This window comes from Phaseolus vulgaris, chromosome 7 (genome assembly GCF_051622355.1).
Source record: "Phaseolus vulgaris cultivar YP4 chromosome 7, ASM5162235v1, whole genome shotgun sequence".
NCBI lineage: Eukaryota > Viridiplantae > Streptophyta > Magnoliopsida > Fabales > Fabaceae > Phaseolus > Phaseolus vulgaris.
The window spans coordinates 1,879,201-1,898,572 of record NC_143504.1 but is presented as its reverse complement, the minus strand read 5'-3'; the positions used below and the strand labels follow the sequence as shown (position 1 = coordinate 1,898,572).

The 19,372-nt window shown below is 35.8% G+C and overlaps 4 protein-coding genes and 1 pseudogene across 5 annotated transcripts; 4 read left to right on the top strand and 1 right to left on the bottom strand.

Annotated features, from left to right (window-relative positions):
• Nucleotides 1–3,882: 3,882 nt before the first annotated feature.
• On the top strand, nucleotides 3,883–6,515 carry LOC137828596 (Radical SAM superfamily protein). The gene is made up of 7 exons (XM_068635236.2): nucleotides 3,883–4,399; nucleotides 4,544–4,707; nucleotides 4,876–4,966; nucleotides 5,071–5,228; nucleotides 5,421–5,592; nucleotides 5,854–5,964; nucleotides 6,168–6,515. The coding sequence occupies exons 1-7, from the start codon at nucleotides 4,082–4,084 to the stop codon at nucleotides 6,246–6,248; spliced, it is 1,095 nt and encodes a 364-aa protein (XP_068491337.2). The 5' UTR covers nucleotides 3,883–4,081; the 3' UTR covers nucleotides 6,249–6,515.
• Nucleotides 6,516–7,486: 971 nt separating this feature from the next.
• On the top strand, nucleotides 7,487–8,535 carry LOC137828912 (germin-like protein subfamily 3 member 2). The gene has a single exon (XM_068635664.2). The coding sequence runs from the start codon at nucleotides 7,701–7,703 to the stop codon at nucleotides 8,334–8,336; it is 636 nt and encodes a 211-aa protein (XP_068491765.2). The 5' UTR covers nucleotides 7,487–7,700; the 3' UTR covers nucleotides 8,337–8,535.
• Nucleotides 8,536–10,330: 1,795 nt separating this feature from the next.
• On the top strand, nucleotides 10,331–13,726 carry LOC137830706 (anaphase-promoting complex subunit 8). 2 transcript variants are annotated; one of them, XM_068638185.2, is made up of 4 exons: nucleotides 10,331–10,843; nucleotides 10,987–11,293; nucleotides 12,196–13,446; nucleotides 13,537–13,726. In XM_068638185.2, the coding sequence occupies exons 1-4, from the start codon at nucleotides 10,758–10,760 to the stop codon at nucleotides 13,618–13,620; spliced, it is 1,728 nt and encodes a 575-aa protein (XP_068494286.1). In that variant the 5' UTR covers nucleotides 10,331–10,757; the 3' UTR covers nucleotides 13,621–13,726. The 2 variants fall into 2 exon arrangements, with proteins under 2 accessions (XP_068494286.1, XP_068494287.1); XM_068638186.2 differs by lacking the exons at nucleotides 10,331–10,843; nucleotides 10,987–11,293 and adding an exon at nucleotides 11,446–11,621.
• Nucleotides 13,727–13,900: 174 nt separating this feature from the next.
• LOC137827950 (germin-like protein subfamily 3 member 2 pseudogene) lies at nucleotides 13,901–14,590 on the top strand (annotated as a pseudogene).
• Nucleotides 14,591–15,951: 1,361 nt separating this feature from the next.
• LOC137830707 (protein trichome birefringence-like 36) lies at nucleotides 15,952–18,134 on the bottom strand. Its single transcript, XM_068638187.2, has 5 exons — nucleotides 17,711–18,134; nucleotides 17,291–17,462; nucleotides 17,027–17,208; nucleotides 16,728–16,886; nucleotides 15,952–16,488 (listed from the first exon to the last, which is right to left on the bottom strand). Exons 1-5 carry the CDS (start codon nucleotides 18,037–18,039, stop codon nucleotides 16,191–16,193), a joined length of 1,140 nt encoding a protein of 379 aa, XP_068494288.2. The 5' UTR covers nucleotides 18,040–18,134; the 3' UTR covers nucleotides 15,952–16,190.
• Nucleotides 18,135–19,372: the final 1,238 nt, after the last annotated feature.

The following is a 19,372-nucleotide window of genomic DNA, read 5'->3' as shown; positions in this document are numbered from 1 at the left end:
AATAAGAAAGTTGTTGCCTACGCTTCTCGTCAGTTAAAGGTGCATGAAAGAAATTATCCAACTCATGATCTAGAATTGGCAGCAGTTGTCTTTGCTTTAAAAATATGGAGACATTTTCTTTACGGAGTTAGTTTTAATGTGTTCAGTGATCATAAAAGCTTGAAGTATTTGTTTGATCAGAAGGAGTTAAATATGAGGCAGAGGAGATTGATTGAATTTTTAAAAGACTATGATTTCCAGCTAATATACCATCCTGGGAAGGCAAATGTTGTTGCAGATGCGTTGAGTCGTAAAAAGATACAAATGTCTTCGCTTATGATTAGAGAGTTAGCATTGATTGAAGATTTCAGGAGTATGAATTTGAAGGTTTCCATGTCTTCAAATTGCATTAGTTGTAATACACTTGTTATAACTAATGAATTTCTAGAGAAGGTGAAGGAGAAGCAGTTGGAAGATTCAAAATTGAAGAACTTCATGGACTTATTAAATACTGACAAAGCTAAAGACTTCTCTTTAGGAGTGGATGGTATTTTGAGAATCAAAAATAGAATATGTATACCAGAGGATAATGAACTAAAGCAAACAGTGTTATCTGAAGGTCATAAAAGCAAACTCAGTTTACATCCAGGAATGACCAAGATGTATCAAGATCTCAAGAAGTCTTATTGGTGGCATGGCATGAAGAATGATGTAGCTAAGTTTGTAGCTGGTTGCTTGACTTGTCAGAAATCAAAGATTGAACATCAACGGCCTGGAGGCATGTTAACTCAGTTAGACATTCCAGTGTGGAAGTGGGAATCTCAATGGATTTTGTTACCCACTTACCACGTACTTTGAGGAAGCATGACTCTGTTTGGGTCATAGTGGACAGGTTGACAAAGACGACACACTTCCTACCTATAGACCTGAGAATCTCTATGCGGAAGTTGGCCCAGATTTACATAGATGAAATAGTCAGATTGCATGGTGTACCTTCCAGCATAGTTTCAGATAGAGATCCCAGATTCACCTCCAGATTCTGGCAAACACTTCAAGAAGCTTTGGGGACTAAACTCAGACTTAGTTCAGCATATCATCCTCAGACTGATGGACAATCAGAGAGAACTATCCAGTCCTTAGAGGATTTGCTTAGGACTTGTGTGTTAGATCATTTGGGCAGTTGGGATGAAATTCTACCATTGGTAGAGTTCACTTACAATAACAGTTACCAAGCTAGCATAGGAATGGCTCCTTTCGAGGCATTGTATGGAAGAAAGTGCAGGACAACTTTGTGTTGGTTTCAGGATGGTGAAAGTGTGTTAATTGGACCAGAATTAATACAACAAACCAATGAGAAAGTCAAAATGATTCAGGAAAGATTGAAAACATCTCTCAGCAGGCAAAAATCTTATGCAGATCAAAGAAGAAGACCTTTAGAATTCTCTGCGGGTGAGCATGTCTTTTTGAGAGTTACACCATTCACTGGTGTAGGAAGAGCACTCAAATCCAAGAAATTGACTCCTAAGTTCATAGGACCTTATCAAATTCTCCGGAGAATAGGCCCTGTGGCTTATGAAATTGCTTTGCCTCCTCCTTTAGCTAACATTCACAATATTTTCCATGTATCCCAGCTACGAAAGTATGTGCCTGATCCTAGCCACATTCTAGAGTCTGATTCCATCCAGGTGAAAGAAAATCTGTCATTTGAAGTGAAGCCAATCAGAATTATAGATTCACAAGTGAAACGATTTCGTGGAAGAAGTATTCCCATGGTGAAAGTATTGTGGGATCTCATATCTGGAGACTCCACTTGGGAACTTGAAGAGGTGATACGAGCATCATACCCTAATCTCTTTCTTGGTAAGTTCATTTTCGAGGACGAAAATTTTTGTAGTTGGAGATAATGTAACAGCGTAAACAAAAAAAAAAGAAGATAAAGAAGAAAAAGCCAAACCCCTGCCCCCACACACACGAAACCTCTTTCTCTTTCTCTCTCCATCTCTCCCTTCTATCTTCTCTCTAAATTTCTCACTCTATACCTCATCTATTTTAGAATCTAATCATATCACGCTGTAGCAGAGGAGTTAAGGAACATTTCTACCCGATCAGATTTTCAAACAGAGTAAGTTCATTTTTACTCTAAATATCCTTTGTTCTCTGTTTTTCCTTAGGATTTAGTCATCAATCTTGGTGGGGTTAGTTGAGAAGTTTAATCCTCTCAACTTATTCTACTATATACTGAAATTTTGTTCTGTTTGGATAATTTGCATTAGGCCCGTAAATCTTGAAGCTTATCCAAACGGTGGGGAATAAAATTCTAAAAGTTGCTTGGAAAGCAAGCAATTGAGGTAAGGGAAGCTAAATTTAATTTTTAATAGCACCCTAGGATAGAAGATTTGAATGCGGAAAGAACGTGTTCCCAATATTCAATTTTTCTTGCAGGCATGTTGTGTGTTATATATATTGGGTTGTTTGTTTATATGTTATTTAAATTTGTAAAAATATTATATTTTGATGGTTTAATATTTAAGTATTGTTTTTTTATTTTAATTACGTTTTTTAATGTTGTGGATCGTGTTTGGAATGATATTGTATTGACGGAATGGTATGGAATTGAATTCATACATTTGGGATAATGTATGGACTGATGTTTGCTGTGTATTAAGTATTGATGCCTATGTGGTAACAGAGATCTCCGAGCTTCACTGATGATCTAAGTCACATAGACTAAGATATCAGGTGGTGAGAAGCTGATGGGGGAGTTCATGCACACCGTGACATATGAGATGCACGGCTTGGGTTGTATTGAACTTACCTTGATCCTCTATGTTGGATTCGCTGGTAATCTTTGGATCAGGTGATAGTCTCTGGTAGGACTTACTTAATACGGGTCTTCCGGAAGACGTTGTTTGTTGAATATTCTGGATATGTAGATCCATGTGAGATCTATGTGATTGTTTATTGTTGAGATTTGAAGAAAATTGAATAATTTGATAAATTGATCATGTAATTTGGTTTTCTCTTTGGATTTAAGTGTGTATATTATAAAATTCTATTTTTAGTCGCTTACCCTTGCTTTTCTTGCTGTGTTTGAACTGCGATGACTGTACTATGTACACGAGCAGATGACCATACAGGTGCAGGAGAACCTTAGAGGTTACATAGTTTTATTTTGAGCTGTGGATATGTAAATATTTGTATTTCTAGAAATTCTAATCATGTATTAGGAATATTTTGAAAAACTGTAAGCTTGTATAGAACTATGTAGAACCGGTATTGTAATAGTTATATGTAAATTATGGGGTGTTACAAAATAGAAATTAATAGAAATTAAAAAACACATTTCAATATCTTTACTATATTTTCGTGAAATTTATACTCTAACCGTGACTCAGCCTTGAGCTTTAATTAATGAATGAGATGGAAGAAAACAAGAAAGAAAAAGAATGCAAAAATTAGAATTAAAAAAATAAACATTTTTTTTCCATTCATTTTATTTTTCAACTAAATAATACAAAATTTAAGCATTTTTCCATGTTTCTTTTTTAATAGAGATGTCTTTACGCTAATAATGTAAAAAATAATATCAACTAAGTATTCATATGGGATATTTATCACTTTTATAGTAACTAACATTTCAGAACTTATACTAACAATAAATATTTTTGAATTTAAACTATTATTTTTAAACAATTATATTATGAAATATTTCAAAATAAAATCAAATAAAAAATTCTAAATAAAACAAAAAGTAAAATTACATTTATACTTTTTGAATTTTTCTCAAATTTATTTTTGTACTTCTATTTACAAAATAATTCAGAAACAGAGATAAACTTTTTTAGTTAGGCATAAAGAAAATAAATTGATCTAAAAGAAAAGTGTGAAGGGCGTAAGGAAAATGAATTATGTGTGTTCTGTTTTTTTTTTTAAAATTTTCTTTGGTTTGTTAAACCATTATCACCCTCTTCCATATTTATAAAGCAGTATCAGAAAATCACACTAGAATTCAATTTGTGAACGGAGAAACCAATGGCAACAACTACTACAACAACAAAAACTGCATCATCACAATTTCTCTCATTTTTCCATTAGCAATAAAATGATTCGCCAATCTCTCTTCAACCCTCCTTCCATCTCCTTCTCAACCCCATCTCCCAGACCTCATAAACGCCATCGTTTCGCTCCTCCCAGTTCGGGAATCATTCGATGCGACGCTTCGTCTGTGTCGGTAGAGAAGAAGGTTGTTGGGCCTGGTGGGCTGGGCCCGCACACGGGCCGAGACCCAAACGTGAAGAAGCCCGAGTGGTTGCGGCAGAAAGCTCCTCAGGGTGAAAGGTTCCAAGAGATTAAGGGATCTCTTTCCCAGTTGAAGCTCAACACTGTTTGCGAAGAGGCACAGTGCCCCAACATAGGAGAGGTTAGCTTCAATTTTCTTCACTTTTTTCTTCGCTGTTTTTTTGGTTGAGTTTTGGAATGTAATGTGTGTTTTCAATTTTCTTCACTGTTTTCTTTTCGTTGTTTTTTTTTTTGTTGAGTTTTGGATTGTAATGTGTGTGCACAGTGTTGGAATGGAGGTGGAGATGGGATTGCAACTGCTACCATCATGCTTCTCGGGGATACTTGCACACGTGGGTGCAGGTTTTGTGCTGTTAAGACCAGTAGAAACCCTGCACCTCCTGATCCTATGGAACCGGAAAACACTGCCAACGCCATAGCAAGTTGGGGGTGAGTGAGTGTGTGCATTATGCTGCAGTTGATAGTTTGATTTGATACAGAGCAGAATGAATGATCTTCTGCATTGTTCATGAGCTAATTTGCGTAGATTCATCATGGTCATGTCAAAACTTTATTAGATATTATTCCCTTTTAATTCCAAGTTGCCGTTTTTTGCAGTGTGGATTATATTGTCCTAACAAGTGTGGATCGTGATGATATACCCGATGGAGGAAGTGGCCATTTTGCTCAGACTGTCAAAGCCATGAAGGTGCTTTGATATACTGGAATGTTGTTTCATAATGCATTTTACAGGGTATGTTATGCAAATTGTATACGCATACTGATTGTTGCCTGTATAATTTGCTTTTGCAGAATCTCAAACCTGAGATCATGGTCGAGTGTTTAACCTCTGATTTTCGGGGTGACTTGAATGCTGTAGAAACTCTGGTTCATTCAGGTTTAGATGTGTTTGCTCACAACATTGAGACAGTCAAACGCCTCCAAAGAATTGTTAGAGATCCTAGGGCAGGGTAAAGTTGCATTGTTGCTTCGAGAGCTTTGTCCTAATATCAACATAAACCATTGCTCCTTAAAACTAAAAGTAAAATAAAAGCTAATATATATAATTTCTTTAATGAGGAAAAGTAGTTATACTGGAAATACAGAACCTTTATGTATATGGAATAAGTATAGTATTTCTTTTATGTTGTATATGATTGCAGGTATGAGCAAAGCTTGTCAGTTCTAAAGCATGCAAAGCAGAGCAAGGAGGGTATGATAACAAAAACGTCTATAATGCTGGGCCTTGGAGAAACTGATGATGAGGTGAAGGAAGCAATGGCTGCTTTAAGGGCCATCGATGTTGATATTATGACATTTGGTCAATATTTACAGGTACAGATAACAGACGTACTCTATGTACAGTATCATTCTCATAGATTAGAAACCAAATCTTAAACTTCTATCCATACTTACAGATTGTGCTAATTATTCACATGATGTCATAATTCTAAGTTGCAATAACATGTTTTATTGAATCTGCATGGGGTTTGTGTAGCTAGAGCTGACATTGGCAATACACCTTGCAAGTCTTCTTTCTTATTGATTGCTAACTTATTGTGGGTATAGCTAATTCAAAAGATTTTATTGTTGCAGCCAACTCCCTTGCACTTGACTGTCAAAGAGTATGTTACCCCTGAGAAGTTTGCTTTCTGGAAAGAATATGGGGAATCTATTGGTTTTCGTTATGTAGCTAGTGGTCCACTGGTAAGCTCTTACCAAATGCATTAGAATTTGATTGTACCCTTCTTGTGGTATGACTCACTGTACATATGCGAGTCTGTAATACCCATTTTGTGCTTTAATTTGCCTCCTCATTAGCTCCACTTCAGTTGATAAGTGGTGCAATTATCTGATCATCTTCATTGAATCTATGGAATCCTTACTGAAAGTCCTCTTTTGTGTTCCAGGTGCGATCTTCGTACAGGGCTGGGGAGCTGTTTGTCAAAACAATGGTGCGAGAAAAGTCCAAGAACGCGGCTGACTCATAGTTATGTCTTTGGTTCTATGATTATGTATACTAGGCAACAACAAACGAGGTTTTAGCATGTGCATTGCTGAGGAGGAAAATGGTTAGGTGTGGAGAGAAAATTCAATTGTTTTTTAGTCAGTCAGATTTACGCATTCTTTGGTGTATGTTTCATTATTTAAATTCTTCAGTAGATAACAGACAATATAAGTAAGTTAAATTGAGAGAGTGAAAAAGAACACAAATTTCGAAGACATCATACAAAAGAATAGCAGTTGATTTGCATAAAGGAGGGTGTTTTCTGTTGTGCATTTGGTTATTGGTGGACATAGGTGTTTTTTATAGGTTACTCTTGTTGCCATTTTATTATTTAATATAATTGAGAGTGTCCAAAAGAAAAATTCTCAATATTTGTGCTTAACAGTCATCGAAATAAGTGGATTTTGTTCACACTCTTAATCTCTGGTCATAGAAAGAAGTGGATAAACAGTGTTTTAGTAAAGGAGAAGATAATGTCTTGAACTTTATACCTGGGTTGTGAGAGACTGTTCATGAAGTAAAATTGCACTTAAATGGTATGCTTGTGAAATAAAATAACCTTGTTTAGAATTAATTTGATTTGTAATGTACTTTCTTTCTACTTCGATAGTTTTAAAAGATAAATCATTATCCATCAAGTTTTTAAATTTAAGTTGTATATATTCCAGACTTTACTATATTTTAATTGAAATTTGAACTTTAGTGTAAAGAGATTTTGTTAAAATATAAGCAAATATTTGGGATGATAGATTTTATCACTAATAAACTTACTAAAAAGGTTATAGGAGTACATTTGTTAAACGTTTCTCTTTAGTTTTTATTTATGCTGATACTTTCTCTTATATTGGTAACTACTAATTTTAAAGGGCATTCTATAAAAAAAGTCAATCTCTGCATTCATTAAAGATTCTCTCGAATGTTTTCCATTTAACATTCAATTGTTTTTTCCTCAATTTCAAATATTATTATAATATAATGTTAATCCAATTTTATTTCAATTTGGAGCATAAAAAAATTTCTCTTTTTATTATTAGATGGAATGAGTGGGTTGGGTAATATTCACTGGCTTCGCTTAGGTGGGTGTTCTTTAAGCAAATGTTGAACTTTAGGACCAGTTCTTTAGCTTACAAGACAGATAAAATGCAATGAATAAAGCAAAATAATGAGTTGGCAAATGCTGTCATTTAATGGCCAACTAATGAAATTATCCTCTCTTTCTTTTTTTCTCCAAAGCAAAGTTGCCCAAGAAAGCATGATCCCCTATAAATTGAACTAGTGCTCAATAATTGATGAGACAAATTGAGAACAAAAGTCTTCTATTCTGACTCCACAACCCACTTGGTTCACACCAACTCAATAACTCTATCCATCATTGTGTACATTACTTCATCCAAAACAACCAACCAGTTCCTTTATTTTCAATATCACCTTCCAAATGTTGATACTGCAAAAGATAGCAGTTCTTCTAGTTTCTTTGCTTTTCACCACTGGTGTTCTGGCTTCTGATCCTGATCCCCTCATGGACTTTTGTATAGCCAAATCAGCAGAGAGCAGCTTAACATGCAAGAACTCATCCACAGCAACAGTGGAAGATTTCACCTATTCTGGCATAAAGTTTCCTGGGAACTTCAAGCAAACTGGCTTTTCTTCCAAGGGAGTGAATTCAAATGTGTTTCCGGGTTTGAACACTCTTGGAGTGTCATTTGTTAGAGCAGATTTTGGTGTTGGTGGTGTCAATGTGCCACACTTCCATCCAAGAGCAACAGAGGTTGGTTTTGTGCTTGAGGGAAAGATTTATTCAGGATTTGTTGACAGCAATAACAAGGTTTTTGCCAAAGTGTTGGAGAAAGGAGAGGTCATGGTGTTCCCAAGAGGCCTAGTGCACTTTCAAATGAATGTTGGAGATGGCCCTGCTACCATTTTGGGAAGTTTTGACAGCCAAAATCCTGGTCTGATGAGAATTCCTAATGCAGTTTTTGGTTCTGACATAAAGGAGGAGCTTTTGGAGAAGGCTTTTGGACTGAGTTCCAATGAGCTTTCCAAGTTGAAGAAGAGGTTTTCTTCTATTTAAAATGTTTTTTTCGATTATGATTCAATACTAGCAGGCCAGAAAAGCAGTAGAGCTTTATAAGAAGGGCATAAGTATCTTCAGTAGGAATGCATGGAGTCTCAAGAAGGTGCAGATATGAGGATTCTGCCTCCTTGTATTGAAGCTTTTGCACAAAAGCATCTATGAGTAAATTATAGCAAATTACATCTGGCTTGTAGGAGCTCCTTAGCAGTATCCATCTGCATATCTGCACACTTTTTTTCTGTTATCAAATACCAAAACAAACTAATAACTTAAACAAAAACAAAAATTTAGTATCACTGCCCTAGTATTCATGTCACTTAAGTCCCATGAAATAGACTATGACAAGTGGTAACTTCTTCAAGATCCAACACCTAACTGAACTTGTTAAGTCCATTGAACTTCATAATCTGCCAACAGATCAATGCATAAAATGGAAGTTTACAGGTGAAGCAAACTAGATTGATCTGAGATTTTCATCACGAAATAAAATTAAAGTACCAAAGTATGGAAGGAAGAATGAAAGATCTTTCTAGAAGAATTGGATTTTAAAATAATCAATCAAGATGACATAGTTAATACAATGCAATATATACAATAGAAGGCAAAGAAAGTTAAGTGAGGCATTCATTTGCAGAATTGTAAAATCAAGATAAAGTTTGCATTAATAATCATGAATTTGCTTTTCCAAAGGTCAATTCATCAAGAGCATAACAGTCACAAAAGAAAATATGACATGTAGCTGTCGACACTCACAAACTGTCATTTGGACAATTACAATAAATAACAGTAATGATAATTATGAAAGCTTCCTGTGAATTTTGATTATGAACAACCATCACAAAATAAAAGTTGCATCAAACTGACTTACTCATTATTTACAAAATAAATTACGTTTTCTTCTCATCGATTTCCTCTTTGTGATTTCTCACACCCTCTACGTTGGAAGAATGATGCTGTGTGTTCTTTGGCTTCCTCTTATAGAGATGACAAAGTGGGTTGGCCCGCTTCGCACTTGGCCCGCTTCGCACTTGGCCCGTCTCACATAATGAATGCAAACTAGATTCTCTGTTCCACCCCGCATAAGTGTTAGTCCGCAGGTTTGCGGGCCAGCCCGCATTTGTTTTTTTTTTAATAAAAATTCAATGAAAATGTTTTTTACTTTTTACTATTTAAAAATTGTCAAATTGAACTTATATATTTGTTATTACCAAACATCAATATTTTTTTCTTATATTTCAAACATAGTCAAACATCAATAATTCTATTAAGATAAAAATTAAATATCAATATTTTTTTATTTCAAAAATATTTAAAATAGTTAATTCAAAAACATTAAACATAAACACCACTACAATTATCATACTTAATTCAAAAACATTAATATTTTTTTCCAGTCCAAGTTATCACTGCTAAGCCCAACCCAAGTCAACACAAACCTTTTTTTTTTTGCAGCTAGTGGGCCAGCCCGCCCCACTTGCGAGTTATGAGGGACGGACTGAAGTGAGTCAGTGAATTGAAAAACTAGCAATTTCTTCCTGCACCCAGTCAATTGTGATTGGCACCCGACGAACATTCTAAAACCTAATTGTACCCTTGTCATGTTTATTTTGGAAAAGCTTGTAGTGTTGATGCAGAGGATGCCCTCAAACCTTCGCGCAACAATGGATGACCTTCACGTTCCTGACTTCATCTTTGTTCAAGGGCCCTTCCACTCAACACTATGTTGCCGGAGAAATGTCAACCAAGGTGTGAGGATGTGAACGCTCGTTCGAGAGATGGTGTTGGGTGCAAGAATGGTAGAAAAGAACTTGAGTGTGTGATTGGGTGCAAAAATCACTAAATCATAATTTCATTTTCATTAAGGGTAATTTTGTACTTTCATAAATGCAATTGGGTGCAGGTCCAATTTGATTGGGTGTAGGAAGATTCAGGCGAAAAACTGAATCCGCTTTGTATTTTTTACTAAGGCCGCGGACCGGCCTGCATGGCTCGTCCGCTTTTTAAAAATTCAAACTTTTTTGTCCCTGGACGATATTACCCTCCGCCACGTAAGAAATCCCTGCCACGTCACGGTTGTCTCAAAGGAACGTTTTCGCTTGGAGGAATGGGTTCCTTTTGAATTTTCATTTTGGTTCTGTTCTCGTGGTTTTCATTGTTGTCGTCGGTCGTCTTGCTCTTGGTGGTGGTGTCGCCGTTTTTGCTCCGGTGCTGGAGGTTTTTTTCTTGTGATTTGTGGTCTATCCGGCATTGTTGCGGCGCTGTGATCAGTGGGTGTGTTGTTGGCGGTTGCTGCGGTGACGGTGGGTGGTGGGTGTTTTGGTGTTCTTTGACAGATATCTTCGAAGAAAGGTAGGATTTTTGTGGGTTTAGCAAAAATCAGTGGGCGCGATTTCGTTACTTTCAGTGCAGCCGAAGGCGATGAGTTCCAAAGAGAGTTGCAGAAGCGAACTTCGCATCGCCATTCGCCAACTGAGTGATCGATGTCTCTACTCTGCTTCCAAATGGTATCCTAACAAAAACCCTAATTCAAATAAAATATGGGGTTTTCAATCAGACATTTAAGTTTGAATTTTGAAGTTTCCCTCTTTGCTTTTCTATGTTATTTCTGCAAATGGATGGTTTGTTTCTGATGAAGATGTGGTTTCAGGGCAGCAGAACAGTTGGTGGGTATTGGGCACGACCCTGTGAAGTTCACTCCTTCGAACACCAGATTTCAGCGTGGGAGTTCAAGCATTCGCCGGAAGTACAAGACTCATGATGTCACTGTGACCCCAATTGCGGGTGTTTCGTATGTTGCCGCACCTGTGATGGAGGAAGATGAGCTTGTAGATGATGATTTTTACCTTCAGGCAAAGGCTTATTTTGATTGCCGTGAGTATAAGCGAGCTGCTCATGTTCTTCGTGATCAAAATGGAAAAAAGTCGGTATTCTTGCGCTGTTATGCTCTCTATCTGGTCAGTTTTTTGTTTTTGTTTTTTTTTTTTGTTTGTATTGAATGTGCATAATTACTGGTAGGATTTTATATGTTAGTGTGTAGTGAAATTTCTGATGCATTATGGATTTGAATGTTCTTTTCCCCATAATTTGTTTGTAGTATTGAAGAGAATTTGATAGTTCATTCATTTCATGTTTTTGGCAAACAAATCGTCTTTGATGAATACAACTCCATAAGTGCACTCTAGTAGAGGCAAAAGGTTTATGAGAAGTTAGGGGAAGTATACAAACATGGCACAGTACATGCATTTCAGTTCAATTTCATGGCAAAATCCATTTCGATGGGAGGTGTTTTATCCTCTAAATAGATTGTAATTAATAGGCACTCTGCTGCTATATGCCATTGATTAGTTTATTTACATGTACTACTGCTAAATGAGTTTTCTGCTGGACTTTACTCTATAAGAAAGGGAGCCTGATGTTACTTGGAACTATTGTGAAAGTCTTCCAACAATTAGAGTACAAGTAAAATGTAAATTTTATATCTTTGCTTGTTGGGTGGTGATTCTTTAACACCACACAGAGTAAAATACATACACTTCAAACTCCAATAAATTATTATTTTAATTATATTTATTTTATTTTTTAATTAAAAACTTTATTATTATTATAATATATTGTCAAATGTGTGTTGTTTACTATTTGAGTGTTAAAAGAAACTTTTCCTTGCCTGTTTATGCCCTATATTTAAGTATATCTCACATATTTTTTAATGTTTATTTATGAATCTTACAATTCACAGTAGAACACGTTTCAAATATGGCCTCTCCAATACATCATTTTTATCTTAAGTATCAACTAACATGATCAAAATACTTAAGTTTACATTGTTACATATTCATATTTTTTTTACTTTATACAGGCTGGAGAAAAGCGAAAAGAGGAAGAAATGGTAGAACTTGAGGGGCCTCTGGGTAAGAGCTTTGCTGTCAATCGTGAATTAGTATCTTTGGAGAGGGAATTGTCAACACTTCGCAATAACGGTAAAGTTGATTCCTTTGGTTTGTACTTGTATGGTCTTGTGCTCAAACAGAAAGGCAATGAGAACCTTGCCCGTACAGTTCTCGTGGAATCTGTGAATAGCTACCCTTGGAACTGGAATGTCTGGACTGAGCTGCAATCCTTATGCAAAACAGTTGATATATTGAATAGTCTTAATCTCAATAGCCATTGGATGAAGGATTTTTTCCTTGCCAGTGTTTACCAAGAATTAAGGATGCACAACGACTCTCTGTCACAATATGAATACCTACTGGGAACCTTTGGTAATAGTAATTACATACAGGCACAGATTGCAAAAGCCCAGTACAATTTGAGAGAATTTGATCAAGTTGAAGCAATATTTGAAGAACTGCTTAGCAATGATCCATACAGAGTAGAAGACATGGACATGTACTCCAACGTGCTTTATGCAAAGGAATGTTTTTCTGCTTTGAGTTATCTTGCCCATAGAGTATTCTTGACTGATAAATACAGACCTGAGTCTTGTTGTATTATTGGAAATTATTACAGTTTAAAGGGGCAGCATGAAAAAGCAGTTGTGTATTTTAGGAGAGCTCTTAAATTGAACAAAAATTTCTTATCTGCTTGGACACTTATGGGACATGAGTTTGTTGAGATGAAAAACACTCCTGCTGCTGTAGATGCATATCGCCGGGCAGTAGACATTGACCCACGTGATTATCGTGCTTGGTATGGATTAGGACAGGCTTATGAGATGATGGGCATGCCTCTGTATGGGCTTCATTACTTCAAAAAATCTGTATTCTTGCAGCCAAATGATTCTCGGTTGTGGATTGCAATGGCACAGTGCTATGAAACCGATCAACTAAGCATGCTTGATGAAGCAGTAAAGTGTTACACAAGAGCAGCAAATTGTAATGACAGGGAAGCAATTGCAGTGCACAACTTAGCAAGACTTCTTTCAGAACTGGGGCGCCCTGAAGAGGCTGCATTTTACTACAAAAAGGACTTAGAGAGGATGGAATCTGAAGAGAGGGAAGGACCTAAAATGGTTGAGGCTTTGCTCTATCTTGCAAAATACTACAGAGCACAGAAAAAGTTTGAAGAAGCTGAGGTATATTGTACACGTCTTCTGGATTATACTGGCCCGGTGAGTCTAAATATTCTACTCAACTTTCAATTTGAAGCTGGTTAGGGTTAGTCTTCTAAAATCATCAAATACTTTAATTAATTTTTGCAGGAGAGAGAAACGGCAAAGAGTATACTCAGAGGAATGCGTTTCCCTTCCATGGATGTTGAGCATTTTCCTCCTAATTCCTTTTGACCAACCACTGGTGTTTTACTACAGTTTTGAGTTTTTGTATAGACCAAATCAAACCCAATGGAAAACAAGGAAATTACAATTCAATCTTAATTCACCTCTTCTATTCTGTTTTCTCTTGTTTCATTACAATTCAATTTTAATTCATCTTACCATTTAACTATTTGGTTAGTGTGTTGGTCCAAAAGTTTGATAATTAAAGAAAATATAACAAATGAAAAATTCTGGAGAAATGAAAACAGTATTTGGAAATATAATATACAAATAAATATTGATTGTTCAAAAAGTAAAATATAAAAAAAATTACTTCATCATTGATGTTCTGGTTTCTGCTCCTGATCGAGTCTTGGACTTTTGCATAGCCAAATCAGCAGAGAACAGCTTAACTTGCAAGAACTCATCCACAGCAACAGTGGAAGATTTCACCTATTTCTGGCATAAATTACCTGGGAACTTCAAGCAAACTGGCTTTTCTTCCATGGCAGTGAATTCAAATGTGTTTCTGGGTTTGAACACTCTTGGAGTGTCATTTTTAGAGCAGATTTTGGTGTTGGTGGTGTCAATGTGCCACACTTCCATCCAAGAGCAACAGAGGAAAGATTTATTCAGGATTTGTTGACACCAATAACAAGGTTTTTTGCCAGAGTGTTGGAGAAAGGAGAGGTCATGGTGTTCCCAAGAGGCCTACTGCACTTTCAAATGAATGTTGGAGATGGCCCTGCTACCATTTTGGGAAGTTTTGACACTGGCCTGATGTGAATTCCTAATGCAGATTTTGGTTCTGACATAAAGGAGGAGCTTTTGGACTGAGTTCCAAGGAGCTTTCCAAGTTGAAGAAGAGGTTTTCTTCTATTTAAAATGTTTTTTTCGTTTATGAATACTAGGATTCAAATAGAAATACTGAACCTGAAATATTTCAGTGAGGATTTAAGATTCACACATGCCAAGTGGAAAATTTAATATTTTATACCTACCTGTGGCAGAATGTGGCTGATCATCAACAGAAAGTCATTGGATTGATTAATAGTTAATTATTTTGATAAATCAACCCTTTTTACTTCAAGGGCTGATTTTAGAGCTACCATAATTAAGTGTAAAAGTGCTTCCGTTTTGAAAAGTCACTTCCCATCAGTTAAGGATGGAGATTAAGAAGAGTTTGAACTGATTGGTACTTTATTTCCAACTTCTTGCTTTTCCTTTCAGTACATATTTTAAAGTCAGCACAATCATTGTCAATTATACACGTTTCAGGACATGTTTCTTTACTCTTTACTTTCCCATTCTTCTACGTTTTGCTTATGGCAGGGTGTTTTTAAGCAGCAGCATCATTTCAAAGAAGCTATAACTTCTTCAAAAGCTCATTTCTTAATTATTCTCCTTCCCCCGTTTGGTTGTTGCACCTTTTTTACTACCATTTTGATTTGCTTTCTCTCATGTGCGCTTATACTATTTTTTATTGGGGAACCAAACAGGTCATGACTATAGGTGTCAAGCACCTTCAAAAGGAGGACAAATAAAATACTCTTCATATAAATAAAATTAAAGAATTTTATCCATTTAGTTTGTAATATTCTATTTTAAGGTTTTCCCCCACTTTGTTTAAATTTTATAATTTTTTAAAATAAGTTTGAAATCTAACATTTAACATCTTAATGGAGCAAAAGTGCTTACCTAAGTCATATGTCTAGAAGACATTGAATCTCGAATAGAGTGTAACCAATTACATATTAGGTTATATCTAGAAGATATATGGTAGTAGAATCGAGATACAAGTAGTGTATCGGAGAGTTGATATTATGAATCGTAAATCGTTTCGTATCGTGAATCGTAAGATTCATAAACATTAAAAAATTTAATATATACTTAAATATATAAGATATGTATACATGCAAGATACAATAAATTATATATATATATATATGTGTGTTTATATATATGTATATATATACCACACAATTTCACCAAAACAACCTCTGTGGTGCATATATGTTATTAAACAAATTATGTCTATCTTTTTTTATTTACTCATTTTTTAAAATCTACACTGATTCACACAATACGGAATCGTTTCGTTTCGGGATTCAACGATTCTTTGTGCGAATCGCACGATAAAGCTAAGATTCAGAGATGAAAAAGATTCTTCACACGATTCATATCGTGGAAGGGTGAAACCGTATCGTTTTGTACGATACGTATCCTGAATCGTAAGATACTAACTACTATTATAATCTCGAATAGAATGTTTGGTCAACATTTCCTAAAAAGATTGGATGTCAATTAACATATGAAATAAAGCTACATAGTTAAAACACTAACATAGCAATAAAAATGCAATGAAGTCTAAATTTTAAGACTGTTTATCTACTAAGAAGATGGGTTGGTTTTGCATCAACACAAGTATTACTAATACATAACATACATAGGCATTTTCCTTACTTCAGTTATCTCCACTTAAAATTATAAAACTAAAGGGTAATTTGGATGTCCTGTGGAAATCAGAAATACAAATTCAGGTGTAGTGTTATCCATCAGATAACATTGATAATGAAAAACATACAACCAAATGTCATGGTTTAGAGCAAAGCACTTAGCATCTCATTCCAAATGTCTGGCACCCCAGGGAGGCACCAATGGCTGCAATCAGAGGAAAGACCTGTGCCTGCTTTCTGCCTCTCTTCATTCACTGCCTTGCTATACACTGAAGGATGGCCATCTCTTCTGAAAGCAGTCATCGTTGTAATATCTTGCAGATATACTGGAAATCTCATTCTCTTTATTACTCCTTGCAGCACTACTAGAGGTTCAGGAACATGTAGGTGGCTGAAAAATTGTACAGGCTGCCTCTGCTTATAGCATTTCCAACCATTTTGCCTACATGTAAACATATGGAACAAGAGTAGCTGAGTGTAGTAAGAAAATTATACATCTCTAAAGTGAGCAATTCAATCATTGATCTGAAAATTTCTGGCTGAAATTACATGCATGTATTTGAATAGCAATAGTTGATTTTCTCAGCAGCAATTGAGATTGTACACTCTATCTATGCTTATTATAGAAGAGCCAAATCCCAAAGAGTTTGTTTTAATTAGGCAATAAAAATTAGATTGTACCTGTTGTGCCTGGGTGACATACTTCGAAAAATGATTCTGGTTTTTCTAGGATTCAAATTAAGATCCACCCATCTTGCCCATGTACTGAGTCCTTTCTGATAGGCAACCATAGGATTCATGTTTGTGATGATACTATTTCCCTCCATGTAATAATCCCACCTGATATTCATCAAGACTGAATCCATTACTATGTGAAGCTGGTAAAAAGGTTAGGTATATATCCTTTGGTGCATGGCCAAGGACTACTTAAAAATTTAAATTGTGTAGGAAAAGACTTGAGAATGAAAAAGCTTTCTTACGAGCTTGTTTGACCAGAGTGAGTCCACCAGTGAGCTGAATCAAATACAAGAATATCAACTCCCCTCCAATACCTTGCATTATCTTCAATCAAATCCAAATGTAGAATTCTCTTGTTGTTAGACTCTTTCTTCAGTTCTACCAACAATGGTGCCCAGAAGAACTCAATTGATGTCTCAAAATCCTGCAAAGTGAACAATAATATGGGGTCAGTCATTTTCAAAAGGAAAAGAAGAATAAGCCCCATTGTTTGATTGATCTCCTACCATAGCATGGAAAGCCATTGAAGGACCATTATAGGTGACCTTTTTCCGATCAGTTGGAATAACTTGTTGAACCAAGCAAACAAGAGATTCCCACTGGTTTCTCATTATGGAATCACCCACCAGCATTATTCTCTTGCTTCTCATTTTACCAAGAAACCCCAGTGCATCAAACCTGTAGGTGTCATCAAGAAGCAAAATTTATATACAACTTTGGCCAAGAGTAGAATTGATTTACTAACTAATAACTACCTAAGCTCTATAGTTGCAAGTAAATTGGCCAAATTCATTTTCCAACTGAATTTTGAGCATTAGTAACTACAAACAAGGAAAAGTTATACAGTTCGTGAATGCATATAAAATAATGGTGATAATCTGTTGGCATTGTGAAAAATTGGCTAAGTTTAGGTACTGTAAAAACACCTTGGGATAGAACAACCATTTGGCTTCCACTTCCATTTCTCATAGTCAGAATCTGGCCTTCCATTCTTTTGACAAGTAACTGCAGTGCTGAGGTAGGGACAGTTGGAATCATAGAGGGGGTATGATTGATCAAAAACCCATTTTCCTACAGAAAAGTCACATTTTTTCCAAGAATCTCTCCGGGTCTGCACCATGTTAATGTCTTCACTTTCCATGGTAATCCAGCTGAGATCATCCTGGGGATTGATCAGTGATAATGTGCAGTGGAAGAAACATAGGAGGTTGGTATAGAAGAGAAAGGGGAGCAGGAGAAGCTTTAGTTTTGCCATGGAAGCACAATGTGAGTGGTCTAAAGGAGGGAAGGCCTCTGGAATTTAGAAGGGCCTTGTGTTGAAAAAAAGTGTTTCGTCAAGGCATGACTTCCGGTGGTGTGGACCATTGGGGCAATTCATATCTCTACCACTTTTCTTCTTTTCACCATAATTGCTCATTACCTTTTTACTTCTCTAATGATTATATTGATATTTAGAGCATTGTGCAAATAGTATATTTGACTCATTCCCATAACTTCCTTTTGCTTAATAGATTCATAATTTGAAGTGGCAGTGGTAAACGATTTAAGGAGAAATGCTAAACTTGTTGCCACTGATTGGTATTATTAACTTTTTATGAAATCAGGTTAATGATCCATGCATAGGGCCATTACACTTTATTAGTCTAATCTACGAGTATAGATCCAATCCTAAACGTGCATGAAGGCATTGATAGGAATATGATTATTAAAACAGACATTATATTATAAATGAAGACTAACTTCTACGACCGTATTGGAAGCGCTTTAACCATAGAACCACATTTCGACTTGGAACAGCATCAAATCAATGGAGATTTTTATTCAACCATACCAAAGACAGGTTACACAGTTCACTGTTGCCATTTTGTATGTCGTTTTGATATCTCTCAATTGTATTTGAATGAAACTAAATTGATATTACTGGAGTGTATTGTATAAAAGAAACTGAATTGTTTATAAAGACTTGACTATTTTCAAATGATTTTTTTTTGTAATTTTTTTTATTTAGTGTTAAAAAGAAGAAGATTATCTAAGTATCTAACTCACTGGTCAATTTATGTTGGAGAAGGAAATAAGTTTCATAGGTGTAAATGTCGACAAATAATTCAAATTGTCAAATCCAATTCATAATTACCTAAATCCATAGATTTTTCTCAAATCTAAATCCATATTTTTAGATTTTAAGTACAATATATTTAATTGGATATGAATTAAATATAGATTGAATACATTTTTGAATTATCTACATTGGATATATTGGATTTTGACTTGGACCAAACCCAGGTTGAGACAAATCAATTTGGACCCATGTTGACCTAAGTCGGCCCGAACCCACGTCAAGTCAAGTCAGTCCAGGTTCAAGTTGAGTCTGTCCGGGCTCAAGTCGAGCAGAGTCAGCCCAATCCAAAGTCAAGTTAACCCAGACCCAAGTTGAACTGAGTGGGCCAGAGCCCAAGTCGTGTCAGCACCAGGACATTCAAAGTGTTGCAGTGTTGACTGCTTCCGAGAGGGAAAATAGAAAACGTAACAGATTGGACATGTTTTGTGTTATGCAGAGAGGTGCACTAAGCAGCAAGAATTATGACGGT